The 25,319-nt window shown below is 42.9% G+C and overlaps 1 protein-coding gene across 1 annotated transcript in view; it reads right to left on the bottom strand.

Annotated features, from left to right (window-relative positions):
• The window catches only part of LOC124555261 (thrombospondin type-1 domain-containing protein 7A-like), a 1,197,505-nt gene that overhangs the window by 751,828 nt on the left and 420,358 nt on the right, over positions 1-25,319 (bottom strand). Inside the window, exon 4 of the mRNA XM_047129129.1 lies at positions 2,236-2,396. Coding sequence (XP_046985085.1) covers positions 2,236-2,396 — 161 coding nt within the window. The remainder of the gene's footprint in view (positions 1-2,235; positions 2,397-25,319) is intronic.

The following is a 25,319-nucleotide window of genomic DNA, read 5'->3' as shown; positions in this document are numbered from 1 at the left end:
CATAAATGAAAAGCATTTAAATCAATTCTTCATGGAAATGATCGTTTGGCGCCATTAGTCGGGAGGCCCCTTACGGGGCAGGTCCAGCCGCCTTGGTGCAGGTCTTCCTACATTCGACGCCACATTGGGCGACCTGAGCGCGGGATGGGGACGAAATGATGACGAACAGAACAGAACACCCAGTCCCTGAGGGGAGAAAATCCCCGACCCAGCCGGAAATCGAACCCGAGCCCGTAGGATGGCAATCCGTCACGCTGACCACTCAGCTATCGGGGCGTACCATTCTTCATTAGCTAACGGCACTAAACTTCTCAACATGGTTTATGCATTACTCATGATGAGACTATATGGATGTTTTACAAGTAATGGACTGTAAATGAATTTTAGCATTCCTCATAATAAAGTCGATCTACTTAGTGGCTCTACGGCAATATAGCTAATTCATCTGAAGGGGAAACACAACATTGACGACGTATTTGTTGTCTGGACGGCATAGCTGGCCGCTGTGGCCGAGCGGTTCTAGGCGCTTCATTCCGAAACCGTGCTGCTGCTACGGTCGCAGGTTCGAATCCTGCCTCGGTCATGGATGTGTGTGATGTCCTTAGGTTAGTTAGGTTTAAGTAGTTCCAAGTCTAGGGAACTGACGACCTCAGATGTTAAGTCCCATAGTGATTAGAGCCATTTGAACCATCTCGACGGCATAGGTTTCCGATGAGAATAGCTCAAACATCACGTAACTGCTGCCTCGGCGGCCTAAGATCCCTAGATCCCTTGGATAATACTGTGAAAGTTCGGGGAGCGGCACCATTCAGCAGCCATAACAAGACACAAAAACCTCTATACTCAATGTATTTCTACTCCGCGATACTTTTCTAGAGATACAAAAGAGTTATATCACAGAATTTGTCTATTCTGACAGCAAAAAGCAGCTGAGTTCCACTTAAAACAACAAAATATCCTGGTAAAAAAATGAAGTTGCGAGAACGCACTGCTTTTTTTCATGAGACCATGGTCACTGTTCACCTAGGTGGAAACAAATTGCAAACGTCTTCATCGGGTCAAAAGTATTTGATGTGGATAAGTTAGACGTCTCACGCTGTATAACCTGAAGGTAACAGGTAAATTTTCGGTGACTAATGAAGAAGAATTATCATCTCGAAATAGACAAACAACAGTCAAAGTTTCATTAAACAGTTTGCTTTACCTATACTTTAATCAGTTTCAGTAATTGTGTGGGGAAATCCTTTGGAAACTTGTTATGGCCTACGTAAAAGAGAATTTAGAAAGTAGAATAGTGAAGAATAGGGACTTATCAGTTTATTTTAACGTACGAAATATCCCAAAACATTAGGATCACTATTATGCAAATGGTAGGAGAAACTAAATTGTTCTGAGATACCGGTTGGGAATGGATATTTAGGCGGTACGACGTCTTGAATGAGTAATGTGTATGAGACAAGAATTTCGAAACTGCTTATGTTTCATACAAACAAGCGCCTGCCGCGTCCATGAAAAACGATTTGGTGTGTCCACGGTGGAGTTGGCCGCTGGTTACAGTGCGATTATAGAGTACTTTTGGTTACAGGAACTTGCAGACATGTATTTAATATATGGTGCACCAGGATCTAGTGCTCGGAATGCCGAACGGATGTACAGAGATACGTTTTGCTACGTCTGTTTGCAAGGTACGGAAAACAGTTTCGTTCAATCCTCAGAGAGTAAGGCAAAGTGCTTGTCAAGGAATTATTCCAACAGTAGAAACTGAAGGTATAGTGTAGGATAGAATGAGAGAAGATACATCAGTAAGCAACCCTCAATTTACATATGACATGCACATTTCAAACAATATAGTTGAAGAGTACTGGTGGAGCTGTAATTAAAACTGGCCCAACTTAACATGAGCCAAAACTTTAATTGTGTTAATGGATGTGTGCTGAAATACATGTGTTGAGGCGGAAGGTATTCGGTTTGAGCAGTTGCTGTGACCCTCAGTTTTTGCGTAAGATGATAGTTTTTTTTTATCTGAAGAAATCACTAAATTTCTTTTCCAATCATTACTTCCACCCCTAAAAGTTACCTGTTTAGGATCCCCTCCCACATGCAAAATTTTAACCATGAAAGTTTGGGACACCGTACTGTCATAGAATTAGACACTGAGAATCGTATTACGACAAATATGGTAGATGTGAGGTGCACACTGCATGACGAGAAGTGATGACGGCAGCAGTTGCTTACCCTGGTCTCGTGCGAGATGAGGATGCAAGAAACGTTCCGTTGCATGACGCCCAGGTTCTCTCGGATGCGAGGTCTGGTTTCATTAATGGCGTTTGAGCGAGGTTTTGGAGGCAGCACTATCTCGCAAGGACCCCAACCGGCCACGTCCCACTGGAACTCCTCTGCAAAAGAAATACATCAGTCCACTCGCTGAACATCATAAAACATTGTTAAAAATAGGCAAGACATTTCGCCACGCTACTGAAAGTCATCTTGCGCTTACAAATTTTTTCTCAGTACTAATATTTCAGTAAATACTGGGGTAAGATGCTCTGTTCAGTTACATTAACTTTTCATTTGTTATACAAAATCCGTAACTACTTATTTTGTATATTTGGTTAGTTTCCATTTTTCAGGATCACAGGCGTCCTGTTCGGTACACCTTTCTTCGTCCCAAAATCTCTTCGTCCTCCGTCTCCTTCCTTTTTGTACCTGATTCTTTGAGTTTAACTCTGATACTTGGCTTTCATCAATAAATTTGAGTGTAACTGAAAGGTGGGGGTGGGGTGGGGGGTGTTTCTCACCAAGATTCTTTTCATTAAGAATCGATAAAGCAATATAAAGTTCCAGGAGGGGTACCTTTCCTCCAGGGGGCGGATATATGATTAGTCTGCATGCTTCTCCGAGAACTTCGCCACTTACCGCTCTACCGCAATACAGGACGCCTGAAAAAGATTCATTAGATTTCAAATACTATCTCTTCTACAAGACTGAAGATATAAACTTGTATAAATTTTAAATTACGTATAGAAACATGAAGTTTGTATTTTCAAGAGAACCACCCGATTTGACGAGTGTCTATCTCTTGTGAAACTTACTAGTAGATTAAAACTGTGCTCCGAACCGGAACTCGAATCCAAGCACGAACTTCTGTGAAGTTTGGAAGGTAAGAGATGAGGTACTGGCGGAAGTAAAGCTGTGAGGCAGGGTCACAATCGTACGTGGATAGCTCAGTCGATGGAGCACTTGCTTGAGGAAGGTAAAGGCCCCGTGTTCGTGTCCCTGTCTGGCACAAAGTTTGAATCTGGCAGGAAGTTTCATGTCAGCGCACACTGCACTTCAGAGGGCAAAAGTCATTCCACCTGTTATATACATGCACAAACAACCTTGGTTTTGTGGTACAATAGATCGACACCACCCCTAGCGGTGTCTCACAGTTGGTAACGAAAATGCACTTTTCCGATAGGTGCCGATAGTGGTCGCGCGGGGGATACGGCGAATCCAATGGTGCGCGCCCGCTGAGGCACGCCTTCAGCGGTTCCGACTACGAGCGCCCTCTGCCTCCACGATATGGCACGGAAGGCGGCAGCTACACGACGCAGCCTCAGTCGCAGTCTTCGACAGTCTTCAGTCTCAGTAGCATTCGACAGTCGCTTGTGCGTTAGTAGCAGAGGCCTCACACTGCACGCTCTTCATTAGTTTGTTCGTCGTAATAGCTGGACTTTATTGCTGTTTGTTCTTTCGTAAAGTTTCTTCTTAATTTTTCGAGAAAGCTGTAAGCTAAGTAAAACTTATCTTTACTGTTTTTATGTGTTCGCTAATCACTTCCGTTTCTGTGTAAATTCCCTACGACGAAAGCTGCTGCACCACTCTGTAGCCCACCTCTCCTCTGCCGTTGTGTATGAAGCAGTACACTACAGATAACAGGCTTACTTTGTACAAGTAAGGTTGGCAAAGATGTTTTCATTTACGTCTCACAAACGTTTATTGTGACCTCCACTGGATGCACGACAAACATGTAGAAGATAGCCAAATCGCTCCTACTTTTGCGTATTCACTTCTGCTGCTAAGTGGCGTGGCAGTTCACCCGATGTTGCTGGAAGGTGAGGAACTTAGACAGAGTCTTTCACAAACACCCACAAAAAAATCACATATCCCAAGATCAGGCGACCATGGAGGCCACTGATGCAGTTCAAGATCCATACGATTCTTACGTCGATGTATCAGTGAGATGGTAAGGAGATCCAGCGCTGTATCCTCGATGAAAATCACGCCGCACATCTTTAACTGAAATTCCCCTGTTGAAACCGAGCTCGCCAAAACGCCTTTTGTTGCTGCCTCGATTCCACGCACGTTGGGTGAAGAACGAGAGAGCGAGCGATCTGGATGAGGTAGATCCATACTGGCGACTTACAGCTGGCGCCAGGTTAAACTTTTTGTTTCTATGTGTACATTAAATTCACCCATAGCTTCTACCTTCATTTATGTACAACGTATAAAATTCTGAAATCAGCTGACTCTTTTAAACAGTGCACTGTGTAAGCTGTAGCTGCTTAGATGACTTGCGCGCCGATTTATGGTACTTGTTTACTCATAAAGTCTTCACCGTGTGCGCGATACATCAATAAGTCACAGCCGGATTGAGTCAAGAGACGCAAATATCTGCTACTACGAACAACACTGCGATATGAACATGTTAGAATTATTATGCTGCATCTGTTATTGAAAAACCATACGTCTGATTTTCGATTATTTATGCATAGTCGGAATTTAGTAGATGTGGAAAAGACAACTTATTTACTGAAAAGTAAATTTCAAAGTTTCAACAGTCACATTCAACTTAAAATTATGAAACTACTCCTTAGTGGAGGAAGTATTGTTAGCCGAATTAACATGGATTCTTTATTATCCCTGTGGGGTCCTACCCACTCGCCTCTTATAGGGTGCCTAAAGGATGCTGCTTTCTCGGATAGCTATAAAACGATTCAAGCAAATCACATTAACGGGTTTTATTACAATAGAGCGCATTGACAATTTTGGTTTACAAGAACGTGTCGCAAGCGATTGGCGACATGCAAACAATCGATGTCCTTCGCTATGTACAAAGCCCATGTAAGCAATTGATATAAGGCACAATTCCCAGTATAACTGTTAGGATGACGCCTCTTCTGATGCTGGGTCTGCTAGTGCCGGTCTGCTACTCTCCGGCCGAGGTTGGCAGGAGCGGCGCTTATATTCTCTTCCTGAAGAGCCCGCTCCTGTCGTGGTGACGTTCTTGTCAGCGTGCTATTAGCTGACGTCGTCTCACAACCTTCTCTGCTCTAGTGTTCTTCATCTTTACGCCGGAACAATTCCTGTTACAATGGGTACGGAAGCGTGTAAAAGATACTTCGTATTACTCCACCTCTGTGATGGAAATAGGAGTAACGGTCGAAAGCACTGCAATAGGATTACAAAGAGGTGATAGAGATTAACGATATTCATCTGTCTATCTTCGAACATATTCAGCTTGCATCCTACAAAGAAGATTCACAATAAGTAGATGTAGAAGAGGGCAGGTATTTTTATAAATTCCTCCCACAACAGAACGAACAGTTCTACTACTGTTTTGCAGCGGTGTCCTGTGATTGTCAGAAATGTAAGGTACACGTGTTGTGCTGTGTGGCGAACTGTATGACTGGAGATGAAAAACACACTTCGTACACTGCGACATTAGTATAGAAACTTTTTTTGTTCCCAGATTACCATTTGACAGCTATTATGCTCCAATCATCTGATCTAAGGGGAGAACATGAAGATGGGGGGGGGAGGGGAGGAGAGATATTAAAATCTGATCTAAGGGGAGAACATGAAGATGGGGGGGGGGGGAGGGGGGGGAGAGATATTAAAATTAATTTCAACTACAATAGAAAATCTAAAATGTCACGTAACTTATGGAACTTGTTATAAAAGCACCATGTTACATTACATGAAGTCAAAGCACAAAAGGCAGTCCACACATATACATATCTTAGTAAAAACATATAATTGATAAAGTCCTCATAATACTTATGTCCTTGCCTTTACATTAACTGTGGTGTCACCGCCAGACACCACACTTGCTAGGTGGTAGCCTTTAAATCGGCCGCGGTCCGTTAGTATATGTCGGACCCGCGTGTCGCCACTATCAGTGATTACAGACCGAGCGCCGCCACACGGCAGGTCTAGGGAGACTTCCTAGCACTCGCCCAGTTGTACAACCGATTTTGCTAGCGATGGTTCACTGACAAAATACGCTCTCATTTGCCGAGACGATAGTTAGCATAGCCTTCGGCTACGTCATTTGTTATGACCTAGCAAGGCGCCATTACCAGTTACTACCTTGATACTGTGAATCATGTACCGTCAAGATCGACGTTCACCATTAATGGATTAAAGTTAAGTATTCCACCAGCTACGTCCGTTTCCTTGTCCTGATCCAGACCTCACGCCAGCCTGCGTGAGCTAAAACGCGTGCCTTTTGGCTTCTTCTAGTAACACGGTGTTGGCTCTCCTGCCAACCACAACATTAACACTTCCCTTGTAGCCAGTGAAGTGCGGCAAGCTTGGGAGAGTCATGTCCGACACTGACGTGGAATTGTACGAGGATGTTATCAATTGTGTGCATTTTACCATCTATGTGTTTCTTATCAAGATATGTATATGTGAGGAGTGCCGTTTTTACTTTGACTCCATGTAATGTAACATGGCACTTTTATTACAAGTTTCATAAGGTACATGAAATATCTATTTACATATTAGGTGTAACTGTAATCCCTCTCCCCCCCCCTCCACCTCCCCTCATTCTCTTCATGTTCTTAGATGAGAGGAGTGCAGCATGAGACTGTTGAAACCCGTCATCTTGGAACACTAAAAGATTCTGTACTGTGATCGTGGCGTAAGAATTGTGTTCTTCATGTAAGCAATGTGCTGTAGATCTCCTCAGATACAATCATTTGCGTTGTGACAGTGGCTGTCCAATTTAGGAAATGCTCTCAACGGTAGATTTAATGCCACTAATAGAGGCATTAAAAGGCTGGAAACGAAAACGGCCACAAAATCAGTGAAACAAAGTCATTGACAAAAAACAGGTCCCACTATAAAATACAGTAAAATCTGTCAAAAGTGCTATAGCATAAATGTAGACGTATCTGAAGTAAATTTTTATACAACACGCTAGGTGCAAGGCAATACACAGATGATTACAATTAAAGATTAAAAAACTGTAAATTTTTGACTCAGGGGATTCATCGTGTTGAAATAACTCTCTCTTAATGTTGTGGCATGGAATAAAGGACACTCTCTATACTATCCCAGGGAAGTCACACCTACACCGCCGGCCTCTGGTGGCCGAGCGGTTCTAGGCGCTTCTGTTTGGAACCGCGGGACCGCTACGGTCGCAGGTTCGAATCCTGCCTCAGGCATGGATGTGTGTGATGTCCTTAGGTTAGTTAGGTTTAAGTAGTTCTAAGTTCTAGGGGACTGATGACCTGAGATGTTAAGTCCCATAGTGCTCAGAGCCATTTGAACCACACCTACACTTTTTGTATGCATTCTACAGAGAACCAACAGTGGTGGTTGCTGCTGAACCATGATGAACAAGATGCAACAACTGCAGAAATATGTATATGGAATTGAAAGAGACACAGTATCTCTGAATTTAAAACCTCTCGGATATTATGATTTTTGTTGAAGTCAGCGCCAGTAAGTCTCGCCTCTTACATGAGATATTACCACAAATTATCTTATATGATATTTGTCCGCTTTGTCGGTCAACGCTATAGACTGCCACAACACGGCTGCTTCGGTAAGGTCCGACACTCGTATTCGTCCTCCATTGTAGTTCACGTCAAAGCAGGATTCACCAGAAAACATTACATTTTACCTGTGAGAACTCCAACGCAGCAGTTTAAGATCCTTATATTTCTGAGAAGTTGAAGCCGGTGCAATGGTATAACCAGCAACTACTCTGGTCATACCAAACGGCATCAAATCGAATCGTCAACTCAGCCAGCTCTACACCTGTTACAATATCCCATCGTCCACCAAATACTGTGGACGAAGCCTTACGGCCTATTTTAGCCATTCGAGCTATTGTCACACTGCAGGATCCAGTAGCAGCCCACCGGTTGCGCAGGTCACTCTTCTACTCTCTGGTTCTATACATGAATCACTGTACGAGCAAAACTGTAACGAAATGGCGAACAGGTTTCTCAGAGACAGTTGATTAGACCCTATACAAGTTCACTCAGTGCTGAAATTACTCCCTCTGATGTTGACATGATATACTGGCACTAGCCCTTACACATCCACTTCGTTTGACGGTTGTGCATTGACTTAGCGTGACCTAAAACTGACATTTCCATCTATGCCTCCACAATCTTAATCACGTATTGATTATATAAAGTTGTACACATTTCCTAGTTAGCATTCATTTTAGCTGCTAAGACGCACTGCAGATATTTTAAATAGATGTTAAAGTTACTCATTTGTGCCGGACGAAGACCGGTTTATAATAGCTCTTTGTATAGCCCTTCTTGCCTAGCGCCGAATCGGCGAATAAGCAGCCGTGACTAGAGGACGTGGTGCCGTGTAGCACAAAGACCTGCCGGCCGCTGTGGTCGAGCGGTTCTAGGTGCTTCCGTCCAGAACCATGCGGCTGCTACGGTCGCAGGTTCGAATCCTGCCTCGGCCATGGATGTGTATGATGTCCTTAGGTTAGTTAGGTTTAAGTAGTTCTAAGCCTAGGTGACTGATGACCTCAGATGTTAAGTCCCATAGTGCTTAGAGCCATTTGAACCAATTGTTTTTTCGACGCTCGCTGTAATACGCAGCTGACAATGTTATAATCGGTAGAAAACCAATATTTGTCTTCTGTGAAAAGCTGTCTAAGAAGGGAGAAATAGTAGTAACTGAAGGAACTGATATCACGCCGGTGAAAGAAAGAAAGGAATAGGTCGTCGAATTAATGTAATTGATATCACGCTGCTGAAAGTACTAATTTCTTTTCTCACGGTATGTGTGCTATTCTATTGTTGTAATTCTTATACGTTATCATTTACGTTATAGCTTTTAAAACATGAGGGTTTTTGCAGTCCCTCAAAGAGGCGTCCAAGGAATTAGAACTGGGGAAATCACCTACATTGCCCCTTCAGTTACCATGAAAGATGACACTATTACAGCGTCTCAGTCAGGAGCTCCAGTACAGAGAAGCCTCTGAAATAGGACTTTTACGTAAACGCCTGAAATAATAGATAGAGGAAAGGTTAATTATCCAGAGGTGTCATGAGGTAGCAACTTTCCTCTGCCCACCATTTGGTCTTTTAAAAATGACTTCCGAAGATAATAGACGTGGCAGAGGTAAGACGTACACCCCTTTTATTGCTACGTTGATAGCTCCCCAGTGGCCACTTCCAAAGGGAACTGACGACTCTCAGTCGAAACCAAGGTTGGTCACCGAATCCAGCATAGGCCTCTTAGGTTCAAAGTCGATGTTCTTACGCTTAAAGGATAGCCGAATGTATGATCGCCCGATCGAATTTGTGATAAACGTTGGCAGAATCCTAAAATTGAGTGAAATAATTCAAATACCTTAATTTTCAATAAACTTTTACATTAAGAGTAGGGTTCACATTGGCGCGGATATGCAAAAAGATGTATTAGAGGTCTTTTGTACTTTTTCAACCTAGTTAAAAACATTATGGTTAAAGACGCTTGTACAAGCCATGAAGAGGGAATTCATTCATCAAATTCCTCAAAAACTCCACTACCAGAAAAAGTACAGAAGTTTGCTTTATGGGCAGATGTCGATGATAGTCTTACTCCAGTAGATGAGTTGGAGAGTCATTTAAATCAAAAGTGCAAAATGGAAAAAAAAGTTTGCTATTGGAAAACGAGCAAATTTTCTGAATCTTCAGAGAGTCGCCGGAAAAATGTTGTGTATACAAGCATCTAGTTCTGCTTCTGATAGAAATTTTGGTTCTACTGGTTTTATTCTCAACACAAGACGGCCACTTTTACATCCTGACAATGTTGATGTTCTTAATTTTACTCAAAGTAATTCTATCCGAGACAAATGAGTGAAAAAGTGTGCTCAAACTCTTTTCGGACATTAAGTGCCGTTTTCCGTTGTTTTTAGTGATGGAAAAGCTTCCGTTTTTTGCAAATTTTGTTGCATACGTTTGATTTACGTACACTGTTTTTCAAGTTTACTTTGAATTATAAAATGAAATAAACCTCAGTTTATATCCAAATTGTTATTGACCAGCAGGGCCAATATTGGCAGCTTTATTTCAGCCTCAACTTATCATGTTTTAAATTTTCTATCCAGAAAAATGTATCACTATATTCACTAGTGTCTTGATTGAAATGGTTGATTTTTATTAACTTTTGAAGCCTCCGAAGCGATATAGATGACGCCGAGACAAGTAATTTAATGTGAGACAGGACATGAACATCTGATGAAAATGTCGAGCGTATCCGAGATGCGTTGACACGGAGCGCTCGGGAGTCCACAAGACGAGTAGGCCAGGAACTTCAACTTCCCCAAACAACGGTATGAATTGTCATAAAACAACGCCTGAATACGTTGCATTGCAAGTTGCAGTTGCGGCAGGAACTGCGTCTCGGCGACTATAATAGAAGGTACGAATTTTGCATTTGAGTTTTCCAGGTTATGGCAGAGGACAGTTTTTCTTTCGGGGGTGCTGGCCCAGAGCCACGGGCTGGTCGGCGGCCGCATCGAACGTGGCGGATCGGGCAGGAGAAACCCGCTGGTTGGGAGTACTGGGAGGGAGGGCACTCTGCACTACTTTGGCACTGCCATTGGTTTGTCTTTTTCACCTAACACTTCAGTCTGGACAGTGAGTCAGTTTGCACTCAGAGTCATCTTGTAATGTACGCAAGATGCTTTTAATCCACGCTTGACAAAATCAGCTCCGTTTTACCTATGAATGTGGTATAGATATTTTAGTGAATTCTACATGTCTTCGTTTCTTGAGATGCGCATTTTACATCTTTTATCACTGTCTTTTTCATTGATTGCTTGCTTCTTGAATTTCTAAGATGTACCTTTCGTGTAACTGTAACAATGTTTTTCACTGATACCGTATCATGTATTTCTCTTGCAGGACCTTTGAGAGTGGCGTAAGGCCGAAAACCCTAAAGTACTATAAAATTAATAAATAGAGTGGCCAAGACTAAAAACTGTTTTTGAGTGCATTAAAATTTTCCTAAACATCTCATATGGCATTTATGCATTTTGCTGTGCGTGAGTGAAGCAGATGCTACACGCGCCAAACTGTCGTTGAAAAGCATTGGGACAAGTGAAATGTTCACGTCGAAACATAATAAACTCTTCAATATCGACTATTCCTTCATTCCAAGAAAAACGTTTTGTAATTAATCTCTATGATGTTTTAATTATACTTTAAACTGCCAGTCTTGACTCATCCAACAATTTCAAACTTCTTTCCTTCCACAGCCACTCAAGGTATTAGGGAAAGAATGGCATGCCACACATTACAGAAATGTAAACTATTAAGGCAATCTGATATCATATTTAGGAGACGGAAAGAAAGAGTTTTGCGTTCTGACTAATCGAAGTCAATAGAATCACACGGTATCCCTTCTATTTATCGATAGGATAATCATAAAAAACGATTTATGTCGAAGCGAACTCTCTTGTAAATCAGTTGCACAACCTATACTGGAATGCTGTCCAAATTTATCAGATCAGTATCAAGTCACACTAACAGGGGACAGCGAGCGGATACTAGCAACATTAGTATTAATGGTCACTGACTAGTTTTGCTCAGTTGAGAAATCCTGAACAGCATCAGCTGTCAGTCGTCTAAAGAAAGATATCTAAAATTTCGTTAACAGTTACAGCTGCGTCAGCCAAGGGAACTTCCACACTCACGAAGAAATGTCATAGCAACATTACGAAGGCTTTACACTGAGGTGCCAAAAGTCATGGGATACCTTCTAACATAGTGTCGAACCTCCTTTTCCCGGAGTAGTGCAACAACGACACGTGGCATGGATTCAACATGTCATTAGAAGTCCCCTGCAGAGATATTGAGCCATGCTGCCTCTATAACCGTCCATAATTGCGAAAGTCTTGCCAGTGCAGGGTTTTGTGGACGAATTGACCTCTCGATTATGTCCGATAACTGTGAGGTGAGATTCACATCGAGCGATCCACACTACTCGTATTCGCTCGAACACAGCAGAATATTCAATTCAGTCCCCAACTGTTGTGGCCCGGTAACATGGAGCATTGCCATCCATAAAAACTCCACCTTTGTTTGGGAACATGATGTCCATGAATGACACCAAATGGTCTCCAAGTAACCGAAAATTCAGAGGACCCAGTCCATTCCATGTAAACAAAGCACACACCATTATGGAGCCATTACCAGCTTGCACAGTGCCTCGTTGATAACGCGAGTCCATGGCTTCGTTGGGTCTGCACCGCACTCGAACCGTACCATCAGCCCCTACCATCTGAAATCAGGACTCATTTGACCAGTACTTTACAGTAGTCTAAGGCCCAAGCGATTTGGTCACGCGACCAGGAGAGGGGCTGCAGGCAATGGTTTGCTGTTAGCGAAGACACTCCCGGCGGTCGTCTGCTGTTATAGAATATTAACGTCAAATTTCGTCGCACTGTCATAACAGATACGTTCGTCGTACGACTCACATTGATTTCAGTTGTTATTTCACGCAGTATTGCTTATTTGTTAGCACTGACAACTCTACGCAAACGATGCTGCTCTCTGTCGTTAAGTGAAGGCCATACTGCGTAGTCCGTGATGAAAGTAATGCCTGAAATGTGTATTGTCGGCACGCTCTTGATACTGTGGATCGCGCAATATTGAATTCTCTAATGATTTCCGTTACAGAATGCCCCATGCGTCTATCTCCAACTACAATTCAGCGTTAAAGCCTGTCACGTTGGAAACCTTTTCACATGTACCTCCCTACTAGGAATGACAGGTCTACATACCGATATCCCATGACTTTTGTCACCTCAGTGTATACTGTGGGGCTGCACTCGTGAAACACATGGCATACATATCACGTCTGTAGGAGAGTGCATATTGTTTCTGCAACGATCCGTGTGAGCAGCGCATTTGCTCCTAATGGTGCTGTCAGCGTGTTTTTATGCATTCTGGGCACAGTATTCAAATAGTAGAGATGCAGGGAGGCACAACAAACACATATGGATTACATTACGCGCGCCCTGCTCAATGGCTAATTACAACCCGGCTTCAGTCACCGAGAAGCGATTAGAGTTGAATGTAACAAATATTGTCTCCCCATAGGTGAGACGATTCCAGGAGGGAAGATGCGTACAACAGCAGTAACTGTCAAGTGAAGCACCTGATACGCACCAGTGCCTTGATCATAGTCTTACGTGCGTAAAACATTCAACTAGAGCAGCCGTTGGAGCAGGTGTACTTTCCATGTCAGAGATCCCCAATCATTAGTTTTCAATAGAGATCTCCATGATCTACTAACATTTACTTACTTTATAAGAATTTTATGAATGTGTGGTGTCTGTTCTTTCGGACAGCTTTTTGATAGGCCTAGCTGGAAAGTGAATCCGCCTCCTTCAGTGCGACCTCCTGTGGGAATCTCGGAAGAGCGAATATGGAGGAAATGGACAGGGGCTGCGGATAGGTGACGCACGGTGGGAGTGTGGGTCGGCCGTGAGGCGTGCCGAGATGGTCCGTGCAGTTGCGATAACACTGTGTCCCGGATGGCGAAGTGGTTATCGCACATGCCCAGTAAGCAGGAGACGTCGGGTTCGAATCCCGGTCCGGTATACATATTCACCAATCGCCGCCGATTTCGCGTACTGTCCCAGTGCAACTGACAACAGTGACCAATCCCCTTTTCTTTCCTTTCTTCCCCTCTCCTCCTTCAATTCACATATATTTACGTACTTGCTACCCATCGAGTTCCGCTGTATTTTTCGAATAACACCTCTGAGATGTGTTAAGATACCATGTTTAATTATGCGAAAGCTCTGTGAACTTGCTGAATGCGCTTTGTTATTTATAAATGAGTAGAAAAAAAATTGAGAAACTACAAGTGATATTTCTTGACTTAGTTACGAGGGCGTGCTGAAATGTAATGCCTCTGAATTTTTTATTGTGTTTCAATATCGTCTGAGTTATTACATGTCATTTATATTACTCGGTCGACTTCCCCTTTTCGATGAAGCAAGTTGCAACCACCCGCCGCTACAGGGCCCCTAACTGTATCCCGTATCATAGCCGTGCCCAACATAACTATGTCGGTGCGTGAAAAACAACGTGATGTATTCGAGAAAACTGAACGTACGAATTCGAAGACGTCGTCCACATATGCAGCACCCTTTCTTTCAGCATGAAAATGCCAGACCACACACTAGTACTGCGCAATCTGTAACAATCCGAAGCCTTGAGCTTGTCATCGATCATTCAGCATACAGTCCCGAGTTGGCGCCATCCGATTTTCATCTGTTCCCAAAACTTCTTCGAAGACTACACTTTGATAGTGATGAAGCAGTGCAAGCAGAGATGAGGTTGTGTCTGCTCCAACAAAGTCAAACATTGTACAGTGGCCGGCCGGAGTGGCCGTGCGGTTCTAGGCGCTACAGTCTGGAGCCGAGCGACCGCTACGGTCGCAGGTTCGAATCCTGCCTCGGGCATGGATGTGTGTGATGTCCTTGGGTTAGTTAGGTTTAATTAGTTCTAAGTTCTAGGCGACTGATGGCCTCAGAAGTTAAGTCGCATAGTGCTCAGAGCCAGTTTTATTGTACAGTGACGGTATCAAAAAACTCATCTCTCGTTGTTCACAAAATAAATATGTAGCCATGAAGAATAAAGATGTAGAATGTTGATAAAGTTTGTTTTGTTTAAGAAAACCTTAAGAGTTTTCGCGTAAAAATTCGGATGCATCGCTTTTTAGCTCGGTCTCATATAGTAAGAGGTGGATGATATCGACTGTATTACCGAGATACGAAAAGACAAGTGTATTATGAAAATTTGATGTTACGTAGTGTTTTTCCTATTTTCCCCAGATTCTCTTGTATCACTCGCAAGTAACCTAATTGTGAGACACAATGGAGAATTCTCTTAAGGGACCATAGAGACCCCAATAATAACAGTAACAGTGTTTGACCGTATCTGTTAAATCAATATTTATAGATAATGCAGGGATATGTCCAATATTCCTCATAAACTATATTAGGGGCGCCTTGATTTTTACGAACGGCAAATAATGTAAACGGCCGTGCCCGCTATCAGGGTCTCCTTGTGAGGAGTATGTATTTGTAGAGTTTGTTGCGCAAATTTTGTTCAAGTGCACTGCAGAAAGTCTCTCTCGTATTTTCGTTACATAATTGCTATGCGGACACCTACGAAGAATTTTTTACAGCTCTACTATCTCAGAATAGAAAACTCGTCTGCAATGTTTTAAAGTTAGCCAAGGAATAGAATAGAGACGCCTCATCCTGTGGTTTCGTGGTGGACGAAAGAGATATTTTGGGACACAGAAGACATCCAGAACGAGAGCAGCTAGAATATCTTAAGCTAAATAAACGTAAGTGTGTGTACACATTTTAAGGGAAAATTAGTGCTTGACTGTGTCAAGGTACTTAAACTGTATTCACACTATCATGTAGCTACTCCAGTGAGTGAGACTGCATTCCAGTAACTGACGACTGATAAGGTAATGCATCCATCTCACCACTCGCCGTCTTGGTTGCCAATTACTGCGGGCCAACGGGCCGACCGTGCTTCCGGAGCTGTCCCAGCACTCGACATAAGCCTCCTCTGCAAACAACAGGAAGCACGGACAGGTCTCAGTCGGCACCAGCTAATACGTAAGCAGCACCGCGTGAATGTGTGGCAGCTTCCAAATGATTCACGGATGACATCCAATAAAAATAAATATCAAACACTTTCAGCAATAAGCATCGGACATCCATCTCCCTAGATCCTGTCATTCAATCAGAACAATATACCGGCAAGTCTAGCCTTTTCCAAACGATATACAATAAAAAAGTTAAACAGTATGACGCTCATCACGAAATACTACTATATACTAATATTATATAAATTCATACTTTTTTCTTTTAACACGGAAAAAATTGCTCAACACGAAAAGATTTCGCTTCTTAAAACAAACAAATACAGAAAACCTGTTACCTACTGTCGCGACTTCAGCCGCGTTTATTGGCTTATTTTTTTCATTAGACAGTCTCAGGTAAGTAATGGTTGCTGCGCTTGCCGTGCTATCGCTTGTCTTTGGGTACTGCAGTAATCAAAACACAACATCCCGTTTCCACTTCGCTTATGGCCGTGCCGAAGTTGGTGAAATGTATGCAAGAATCAGTAAATGCTGGGTCAAAATCGTGAATTATAGGTACTGCAAATTTATTTTGAACGCGCAATGGTAGATTAATGAGGACGAAAACAGCCCGTTATTTTGTTTAAAATGAAGACGGCGCCGTTTAAGGCAGTTTAGGAAAAAGAAATTAAAATGTGGAAATTTGTAAACAGTTTGGAATTGATAACTTTACGATGATGGAAAATAGCAGTCAAATTACGCCAATGTTTGAGCGCAATATGTTCGAGCTCGATAGTAAAGTATTACAAAGATTATGCATGAATGCATGAATATGTAAAGACTGTGTTGTTTGTTTGCCATACCAGGACGTTTATCGGTGGAAAGAGCTGATAACGTTGCAGAAATAAATAAATTAAAAAGTGGGAGTACTGAGTTTTCTACAAATCAAGGTTGGTTGAAAACTTTCAAGATAAACATGTTCGCGGTGAAGTTAACTAAGCTGTGACTACTGTGGCTACAAGTCGGTTTAATTCCACGTTGTCTTTAATATTTAACAGTATGACGCAAAAGATGTCATCAAAGCCAACGAAACTTGTCAATTTTGACGCTGATTACACAATAGCTCAATATCGTTTACGGGACAGTCGTTTTCAGGAAGAAAAATCTCTAAGGAAATAATTATGGTAGGACGCAGTTGAGATGTATTTGAAAATTACCTTTGTTGTCACTGGGAAACGTTTAAAATTTCAGTATTTTACATATGTAAAATCATAACAAATCTAAAATAGGGCGAACGGAAAGACGTTGATAGTCGCCGCAATGGTCTCTGACCGGATTCTCAATTACGATAAGCGATTTTTACGAGAAAAGCGTTAAGTCCCAATTATTCATGATAGTTGTCCGAAACACCTCGATATAACATGAAAAGGGATAAAGCTTTTATTTTTTCCTCCTAAAACTACAGGTTCTTTTACAGCTGTATGGACGAGGCATTATACAGAAGTTGATTTTGAATTTATTCGGAATTGAAACTAAGATTTCTGCATCAGCCGTCACATGCATTCTTTATGGAATTCGGTGACGCCGAAGACGACTGAATAATGTTTCCGTCATGCGCAATTTTTCAAAGTACTTAATTCCTTAGGCCGGCCCGAGTGGCCGTGCGGTTCTAGGCGCTGCAGTCTGGAACCGAGTGACCGCTACGGTCGCAGGTTCGAATCCTGCCTCGGGCATGGATGTGTGTGATGTCCTTATGTTAGTTAGGTTTAATTAGTTCTAAGTTCTAGGCGACTGATGACCTCAGAAGTTAAGTCGCATAGTGCTCAGAGCCATTTTTTTAAATTCCTTAGTGTCTTAGGTATTTGCGGATGTTGAAACGGAGCCGACATTTAATGAAACGTTGCCTAGAGGATCATTCATCAAAAGAATATCTTTCAGTATCACTGAATGAATTTGTTGCAATCAGTAGTGTGCATAGCGCCAATTACGGTGGATTAAAGCATTTAGGAGATGGTTCAGAACGCAAAAGATAGTGTCGATATAGACGGTGACGAGTTTGACAGTGAAATCAACATTGTGTTCCTGTCCACAATACATCAGAAATGTGGAACATCACGAAAACTATACGCAGCTCTGTAGATGCGCATTCGAATGACCAAATGAATAAAACGATGGACGATATCGAAACAACTTCTCGAAAATGTCATGTTAAAAAAAAACATTACACTTCACCAGCAGAAGATGGGAATGACACTCATCGTAACGTCTCCCCACTTCGACGGACTCACTCAGGCAGAAACCCTAGAGCTGTTTATTAGTTCAGCTACCCCAAAAAGAAAACGAAATCATTGCTAAAGCAAATTGTGTTCCAAAACACAATTATAAGCAATACACAAATTTCCGATGTGCAGTGTGCTGTACACCTACTTGAGAATATTTCGGCAGGAAATCTAATTGCTACAAGGCAATAAAAACTGAGTAGATCCAAAGTAACGTAGTTTTATCTTTCTCGCATGCATTGTTTACACGATTCTTTAACACTGAAAAATATGTCGGTCTCTTCAGTTTTGTGTTAATCGCTGTTCACTGTGTGTAAGGCAATAGCCAGTAACCATAAGTACTCATTCCATTGAACGCTCCTGTAACAGTAGCAGAAACGTCGAAGACCACATAACCAAAGTACTAGCACTATTTTTAGGTGATACGTCCATCAGTCGCGTATGCACTCGTGTCTGACATCTTCAGAGGCATGATGAGCCCCATATATTTGGAGTAATCCACTGTAGCATTAATCGTCATAGGTTGAGAAAATAAACAAAACATAAAGAAGTACGCTGAACAGAGATTTGTGCACGGTGGTCTGGATTACTAGCCAAGCAGTTTATGGTAGTTAAAATTTGCTCGCTTCTGATAACGAAGTTTTTATTAAATTGGAAGTAGGCAGGAGGCAAAACGATGAAAATCAAAGCAAAGGGGACGGCACTGATTTGCCTAAGTAGTGAACCTCAGAGGGCAGCAAAGCTGGCTGCATGCACCTGTTGCGCGCTTCATCGGAATTTGCGCGCGGTAACTGTGAGCTATTTTCGCACCCGCTTTTGTACGTTCACTCTGGGCGGAGACTGCCGTGATCAGAGGTCCAGGACGGGGGTGGCGTAGGGTGGGGTCAGCACATTGCTGAGTGCACCAGTGCCGCTGTTATTGACTGCGTTCAACGCACGTGTTTCATTAACTGGAAGAGCGCGTGTTTGATGATGGGGCTCTGATCCTGCAGTATATTCTAACACTTGATTGTCGTTGTCTACAAACATTGCGCTTCCAAAGGCTCGGACGGTGAACAAACACAAACAAACACGGGCACGTATATACATCATCAGATGCTCTACTTTTTTGGTCAGTGTATTCTCGTCTCACTAACAGTTCGTTTTACGTTGTCAAAGTTCACACAGTCTACCAGCAAGTCCTTTGTTTCTTTTTTTGGTGCTAGAGCAGACTGTGCAAGCACGAACACGGGGGACTCATCTAAGTTATTGTGTGTGTGTGTGTGTGTGTGTGTGTGTGTGTGTGTGTGTGTGTGTGTGTGTGTGTGTTTGTGTGTGTGTGTGTGTGTGTGTGTGTGTTTGTGTGTGCGTGCGTGTGTTTGTGTGTGTGTGTTTGTGCATGAAAACTGTACTTGCATCAAAAGTAATTGCTTGGGTTACGTAAAAACGCAGAAGACACGCGATCAATTAATTTTTAATACTTATAAAATGCAGTTTATTATCTGTAAGGATGCAAAATACACACTGGACTAATACAGAATGATGTGGAGTTCTAATTACGCGCAAAACACTACACAACGAACCAAAGAAAAACACAAAGAGAAGTAGTCAGCACCCATTTTCTCTCGTAAACATTCATTTATGTCTCTTTTCCCAGCAATTCTTCCAATAATACCGGTAATCCTACTATTTTCTACGTCATTTATAAAGAGAACCAAAACCAAGCGACAGTAGTTAACGTAGAATGCAACCATGCGATATGAACCCTCATATTTTCTCAGCGTTAACAAGGCTTTTAAACTGAGTGTAGCTGCAGTTCTTCACCCCCACCCCCTTCACCCTTACAAACATGTCGTGATATTTATGTCAACAAACACCAGTGCCCTCGCTGCTCAGTGATAAAGTTACACCACTCAAACAATACTAAGGAGTAAAATGACAGTAATTATAGGGAACATTGTGTTTATGTGGCCGTTGAACTGCCTGTAAGCGTACGATGCCCTCCAACTTGCGCCACCGAAGCAATAGGTACGTGATGATTATGCTATTCTTGACAGAAACATGCGTCAAGACAGGTGATACGTCGTCAGTTGTGTATTGCCCTTCGGAGGAGTTACGTGAAATGTAGCGGAATCACGGTCTACATAGGCCATGTCTGTAATGAGGAATGCTGCAATTTACTTGCATTGTACTATGAAACCATCCACGTAATCGAATCGTTCATGCAAAGATAAACTATTTTCGAGATTGCAATATCAGCGACCAGCGAAGAATCGGTTTGCATTCTCTTAATTTATAGTGACTGTCACCAAAATGCACCAAGAGCAGCAGAGCTCTATACCAATCAGCTCCCAGGTAAGCTCTGTCCAACTCGTCCTACCTTCGTTAAAACGATCGAAAGAGGCCTTCAGACTATAATCTTTAAGCCTTGAAAACATATGCAAATGAAAAGCTATTACCAGTGATGCTGCAGCTCTTGCAACAAATCTTTATGGCACATCTCGTGAAATAAAAGTGAGGTTGCTATCGGCTAAAGAGCTTTCTGTGCATTTTTCATGGACATACACACATCAAAAAAGTGTTGCATCACCATGGTTCCCAGAACTTTTGAAGATAGACGTCGACTGTCGATACTGTATCACAGACACAGTCCTTTTGACTGTTCAGAGATGTCACAAAACCCGCCCAAAGATGTAAACAACCATGCATGAGCAGCGTCTATTAGATGGAGGGGGTCTGACAACGGATCAGTTCCAGTCATACTATCAGGGAGGAGGTACACGGCTCGTGTCGTCTGTAGTTCCACGACGCCTAGACGGTCAATACCACTGTTCGATTGCGTCCGCATTCTTACTTTGTGCCAGGAAGGGCTTTCAACAAGGGAAGTGTCCAGGCGTCTCGGAGTGAATCAAAGCGATGTTATTCGGACATGGAGGAGATACAGAATGACAGGAACTGTCGATGACATGCCTCTCTCAGCCCGCTCAAGGGCAGAGGATGACCGCTACCTGCCGATTAAGGCTCGGGGAAACCCTCACAGCAACGTCATCATGTTGAATAATGCTTTTCGTGCAGCCGCAGGACGTCGTGTTACGACTCAAACTGTGCGCAATATGCTGCAACTTCACTGCCGACGTCCATGGCGACGTCCACTTTGCAAACCACGACACCACGCAGCGTGGTACAGATGGGTCTAACAACATGCCGAATGGACCGCTCAGGATTGCCATCACGTTCTCTTCACCGATGAGTGTCGCGTATACCTTCAATCAGACAATCGTCGGAGTCGTGTTTGGAGGCAACCCGTCACGCTGCACGCCTTAGACGCACTGTCCAGCGAGCGCAGCTAGGTGGAGGTTCTCTGATGTTTTGGGGTGGTATTATGTTGGGCCGACGTACGCCGCTGGTGGTCGTGGATACATGAATGCCATCCTCCGCTCGGTAGGGCAGCCATATCAGCAGCATATTGGCGAGGCATTCGTCTTCATGGACGACAGTCCGCGCCCCCATCATGCACATCTTGTGAATGACTTCCTTCAGGATAACGACATCGCTCGATTAGATTGGCCATCTTGTTCTCCAAACATGAACCCTATCGAACATGCCTGGGATAGACTGAAGAAGGCTGTTTATAGACGACGTGACCCACCAACCACTCTGAGGGATTTACGCCGAATCGCCGTTGATGAGTGGGACAATATGGACCAACAGTGCCTTGATGAACTTGTGGATAGTATGCCACGACGAATACAGGGATGCATCAATGCAAGAGGACGTGCTACTGGATATTAGAGGTAACGGTGTGTACAGCAGTCTGGACCACCACCTCTGAAGGCCTCGTTGTATGGCGGTACAACATGCAATGTGTGGGTTTCATGATTAATAAAAAGGGCGAAAATGATGTTTACGTTGATCTCTTTGCTAATTTTCTGTACAGGTTTAGAAACTCTCGGAGCCGAGGTGAATCAAAACTTTTTTTGATGTGTCTAAATATTATCCATTCTAAATTCTTCTACATCAATAGCTAATACCGAGCGAGGTGGCGCAGTGGTTCGACACTGGACTCGCATTCGGGCGGACGACGGTTCAATCCCGCGTCCGGCCATCCTGATTTAGGTTTTCCGTGATTTCCCTAAATCGCTTCAGGCAAATGCCGGGATGGTTCCTTTCAAAGGGCACGACCGACTTCCTTCCCAATCCTTCCCTAATCCGATGAGACCGATGACCTCGATGTCTGGTCTCCTTCCTCAAAGAAACAACCAACAACAATCAATAGCTAATATTGTCGTGATTTTCGATGACGTTAGGAATACTGCCTGTAGGTACTCCAGAACGACAGTAATTCTGTGGACAAAATGTTGTTTGCTGACGAGAAAACGTTCAACAATCACGGGAATGTGAATTTCAAGATCATGCACTACTTGTCAACGGGAACCTTCCACTGGATGCGTATGGTGTTCACCAAACAACGGTGGAGTGTGAATGTGTGATATAGCGTAATTTGACAGAATGTGATCAGCATTAATTTTGTTGATGGTATGTTGAACGGAGAAAAGCACGCATATTTTTTGATAAATTCTTTACCCTTTCTTAGTATAAAATGTACCTTGGTATCCAGCACGAACGCCTGACCTCACGCCGTTAGCCTTATTCCTCTGCGGTCATGTAATGCATGTCGTGTGCAAGGAGTGTCCAACGACTGTGGAGGACACGAGAGAACGAACTACTGCTCCGAATAACACGATTACTTCAGCCCAATCAGATATGTTGATAACAATGAGTTAATCAGTGACATATTGCGAACCGATGTGCAAATCAGCCAGTTTTATTTTCCATGCATCATCTGTACGATCAATTGTAAAGATTTGGAAGGACGCACTTTACATTTATATGACACATTTATACACAAATGTTTGTGCATGCTGCCCATTTACAAGCTTGTTTTGTTGCTTTTTTTAATACAGATGTGAAATAGTAATTCCTACCAACCAAATTTTACACATTACATAGGACGTGTTATATCAGAAAAAGGAATTGAACCTGATAAAGAGAAACTTGATGCTACTGCTAATTTTTACTCCTCCTCCCCCCAACAAAAAACAGCTTAAATCATTTTTTTTGGGTTAACTGGTTTTTATAGAAAATTTTGTAACAGCCAAGCTTTGAATCCTCCATGCATGTGAGAACTTTTGAAAAGGATACCGCTTGGGATTGGAGTCAGGAGTGAGAGGCTGCTTTCGATGAGATCAAACGACAGTTGCTTCAGAGTATTTTCTCATATTCAGGGCCAATCACCAAAAACTTGCACCGCAGATCAGTGCTGTTGATGTAGGATTTTCACAGAATGGATTGCTAGTCAGGGCCTCGTACTGTTAGCCAAGCAACTGATACTTAGAGCGTGTATTTTTTGTGCAAACATACACTTTCATCAATGGAATAATACCTACTGACATTAGCAAACTAAAAGAAAGGTAAATTAGAATAGTGTTTGTTGCAGGATTCTAGTGCGAGTCGCTTACGACAGATTTTATTTTGGAAATTTTCTCATTCCGACACTTGCACAATACCTTCAGTAGCACACACTAAAGGGCAACGCAAGTCTATACACTAGTTATGTGGATTTTTTTTTTTTGTTTTGGTTTTGGGGTGCAAAACTGCTATGGTCATTAGCGCCCGCATATGTGGATTCTGACCAGTAACGAGGCAACTGACCATCTCAGGTTGTGTTCAAAATGTCCACCGGCAGCGGCAATACACATTTCCAGTCTAGTATGGAACGACTGCTACATACGCGCTAGCATTTCAGGGGAGATGTCCGAGCAGGCTGCAGTAGTAGGTCGTTGCATATCATCGGGTGTAGTTGGTATGTCCTTATAGATATCATCTTTCAGCTTTTCCCGCAGAAAAAAAAGTCTACAGACATCAAATCTGGGGAACGGGCCAGGTCCTCTGCATCCGATCCAACAATTTGGAAACAATTGGTGAAGACATGCTGTAGTACTTCGTGCACTGTGGACTGGACAGCCATCACGATGCTGCGACAGGTTCCTCCTAGACGGCAGAGCAACATCTTCTAGTACCTTTGGAAATAGTCTGTTAGCAGACTGTCTTACTTGTGCACGTTCAGTGTTCTGTCTATGAAAGACAGGTCTATGAGCTGATGGTTCACTATCCCACACCACACGTTTACACCCCGCGGACGCTGACGTTCCACCTGAAGAAGCCAACCGGGATTGTTAACAGACCATGGTGGTTGTTTCGGCGGTTTACCTGACCATGATGGGTAAATGCGGTTTCATCAGCAAACAAGCTGCATGTTACATATGGAGTATCTGATCGTAATATCCATGTGCAGAAGTCAACACGATTCTCATAATCGTTTCCATGCAGTTCTTGGTGGTGAGAGATGTGATGAGGATGGAAGCCATATTGATGGAGAATTCGTAGGACACTTGCCTGACTCATGCCACTTTCTGGTGTGATTGCGCGGGAGCTAGCGTGCAGACCACCTGCAACATCACGAACTATAACAGTTGTAAATTGTCGTAGCTGTGTTGTGAAAGTACCAGAGCTCCAAGCGCTAATAGAAGGCACTGATGCTCAAATCGTTATAGGCACTGAAAGCTGGCTAAAGCCGGAGATAAGCCCAGCCGAAATATTTGCGAAGAACCTAACGGTGTTCCGAAAGGATAGGTTAAACACGGTTGGCGGTGGCGTGTTTGTTTCTGTTAGAAGTAGTTTATGATTTCGCGAGATTGAAGTAGATAGTTCCTGTGAGTTAGTATGGGCAGAGCTAGTTGTTGGCAACCGGAATAAAGTAATAATTGGATCCTTTTGCCTAACTCCCAATTCAGATGATACAGTTCTGAAAGGTTCAAAGAAAACTTGAGTTTGATTTCAAACAAGTACCCGCCTCATACGATTATAGTTGGTGTTGACTTTAATTAAACCTCGATATCTTGGCGAAAATACATGTTCAATTCCGGAGGTACGCATAAAACGTCATCCCAAATTGTGCTAAACGCATTCTTTGAAAATTATTTCGAGCAGATAGTTCATGAGCTCACGTGAATAGTAAATGGTTGTGAAAACACACTTGACCACTTAGCAACAATTAATCCTGAGTTAATAACGAGCATCAAAACGGACACAGGGTCGTCGTAGCAAGATATTGTAACCCCCAAATCCTCCAGAAATAAACGAAAA

This window comes from Schistocerca americana, chromosome X (genome assembly GCF_021461395.2).
Source record: "Schistocerca americana isolate TAMUIC-IGC-003095 chromosome X, iqSchAmer2.1, whole genome shotgun sequence".
Classification (NCBI taxonomy): Eukaryota; Metazoa; Arthropoda; class Insecta; order Orthoptera; family Acrididae; genus Schistocerca; species Schistocerca americana.
Note: the sequence above shows the minus strand (reverse complement) of the source record. Positions and strands in the feature narration are given on the sequence as shown.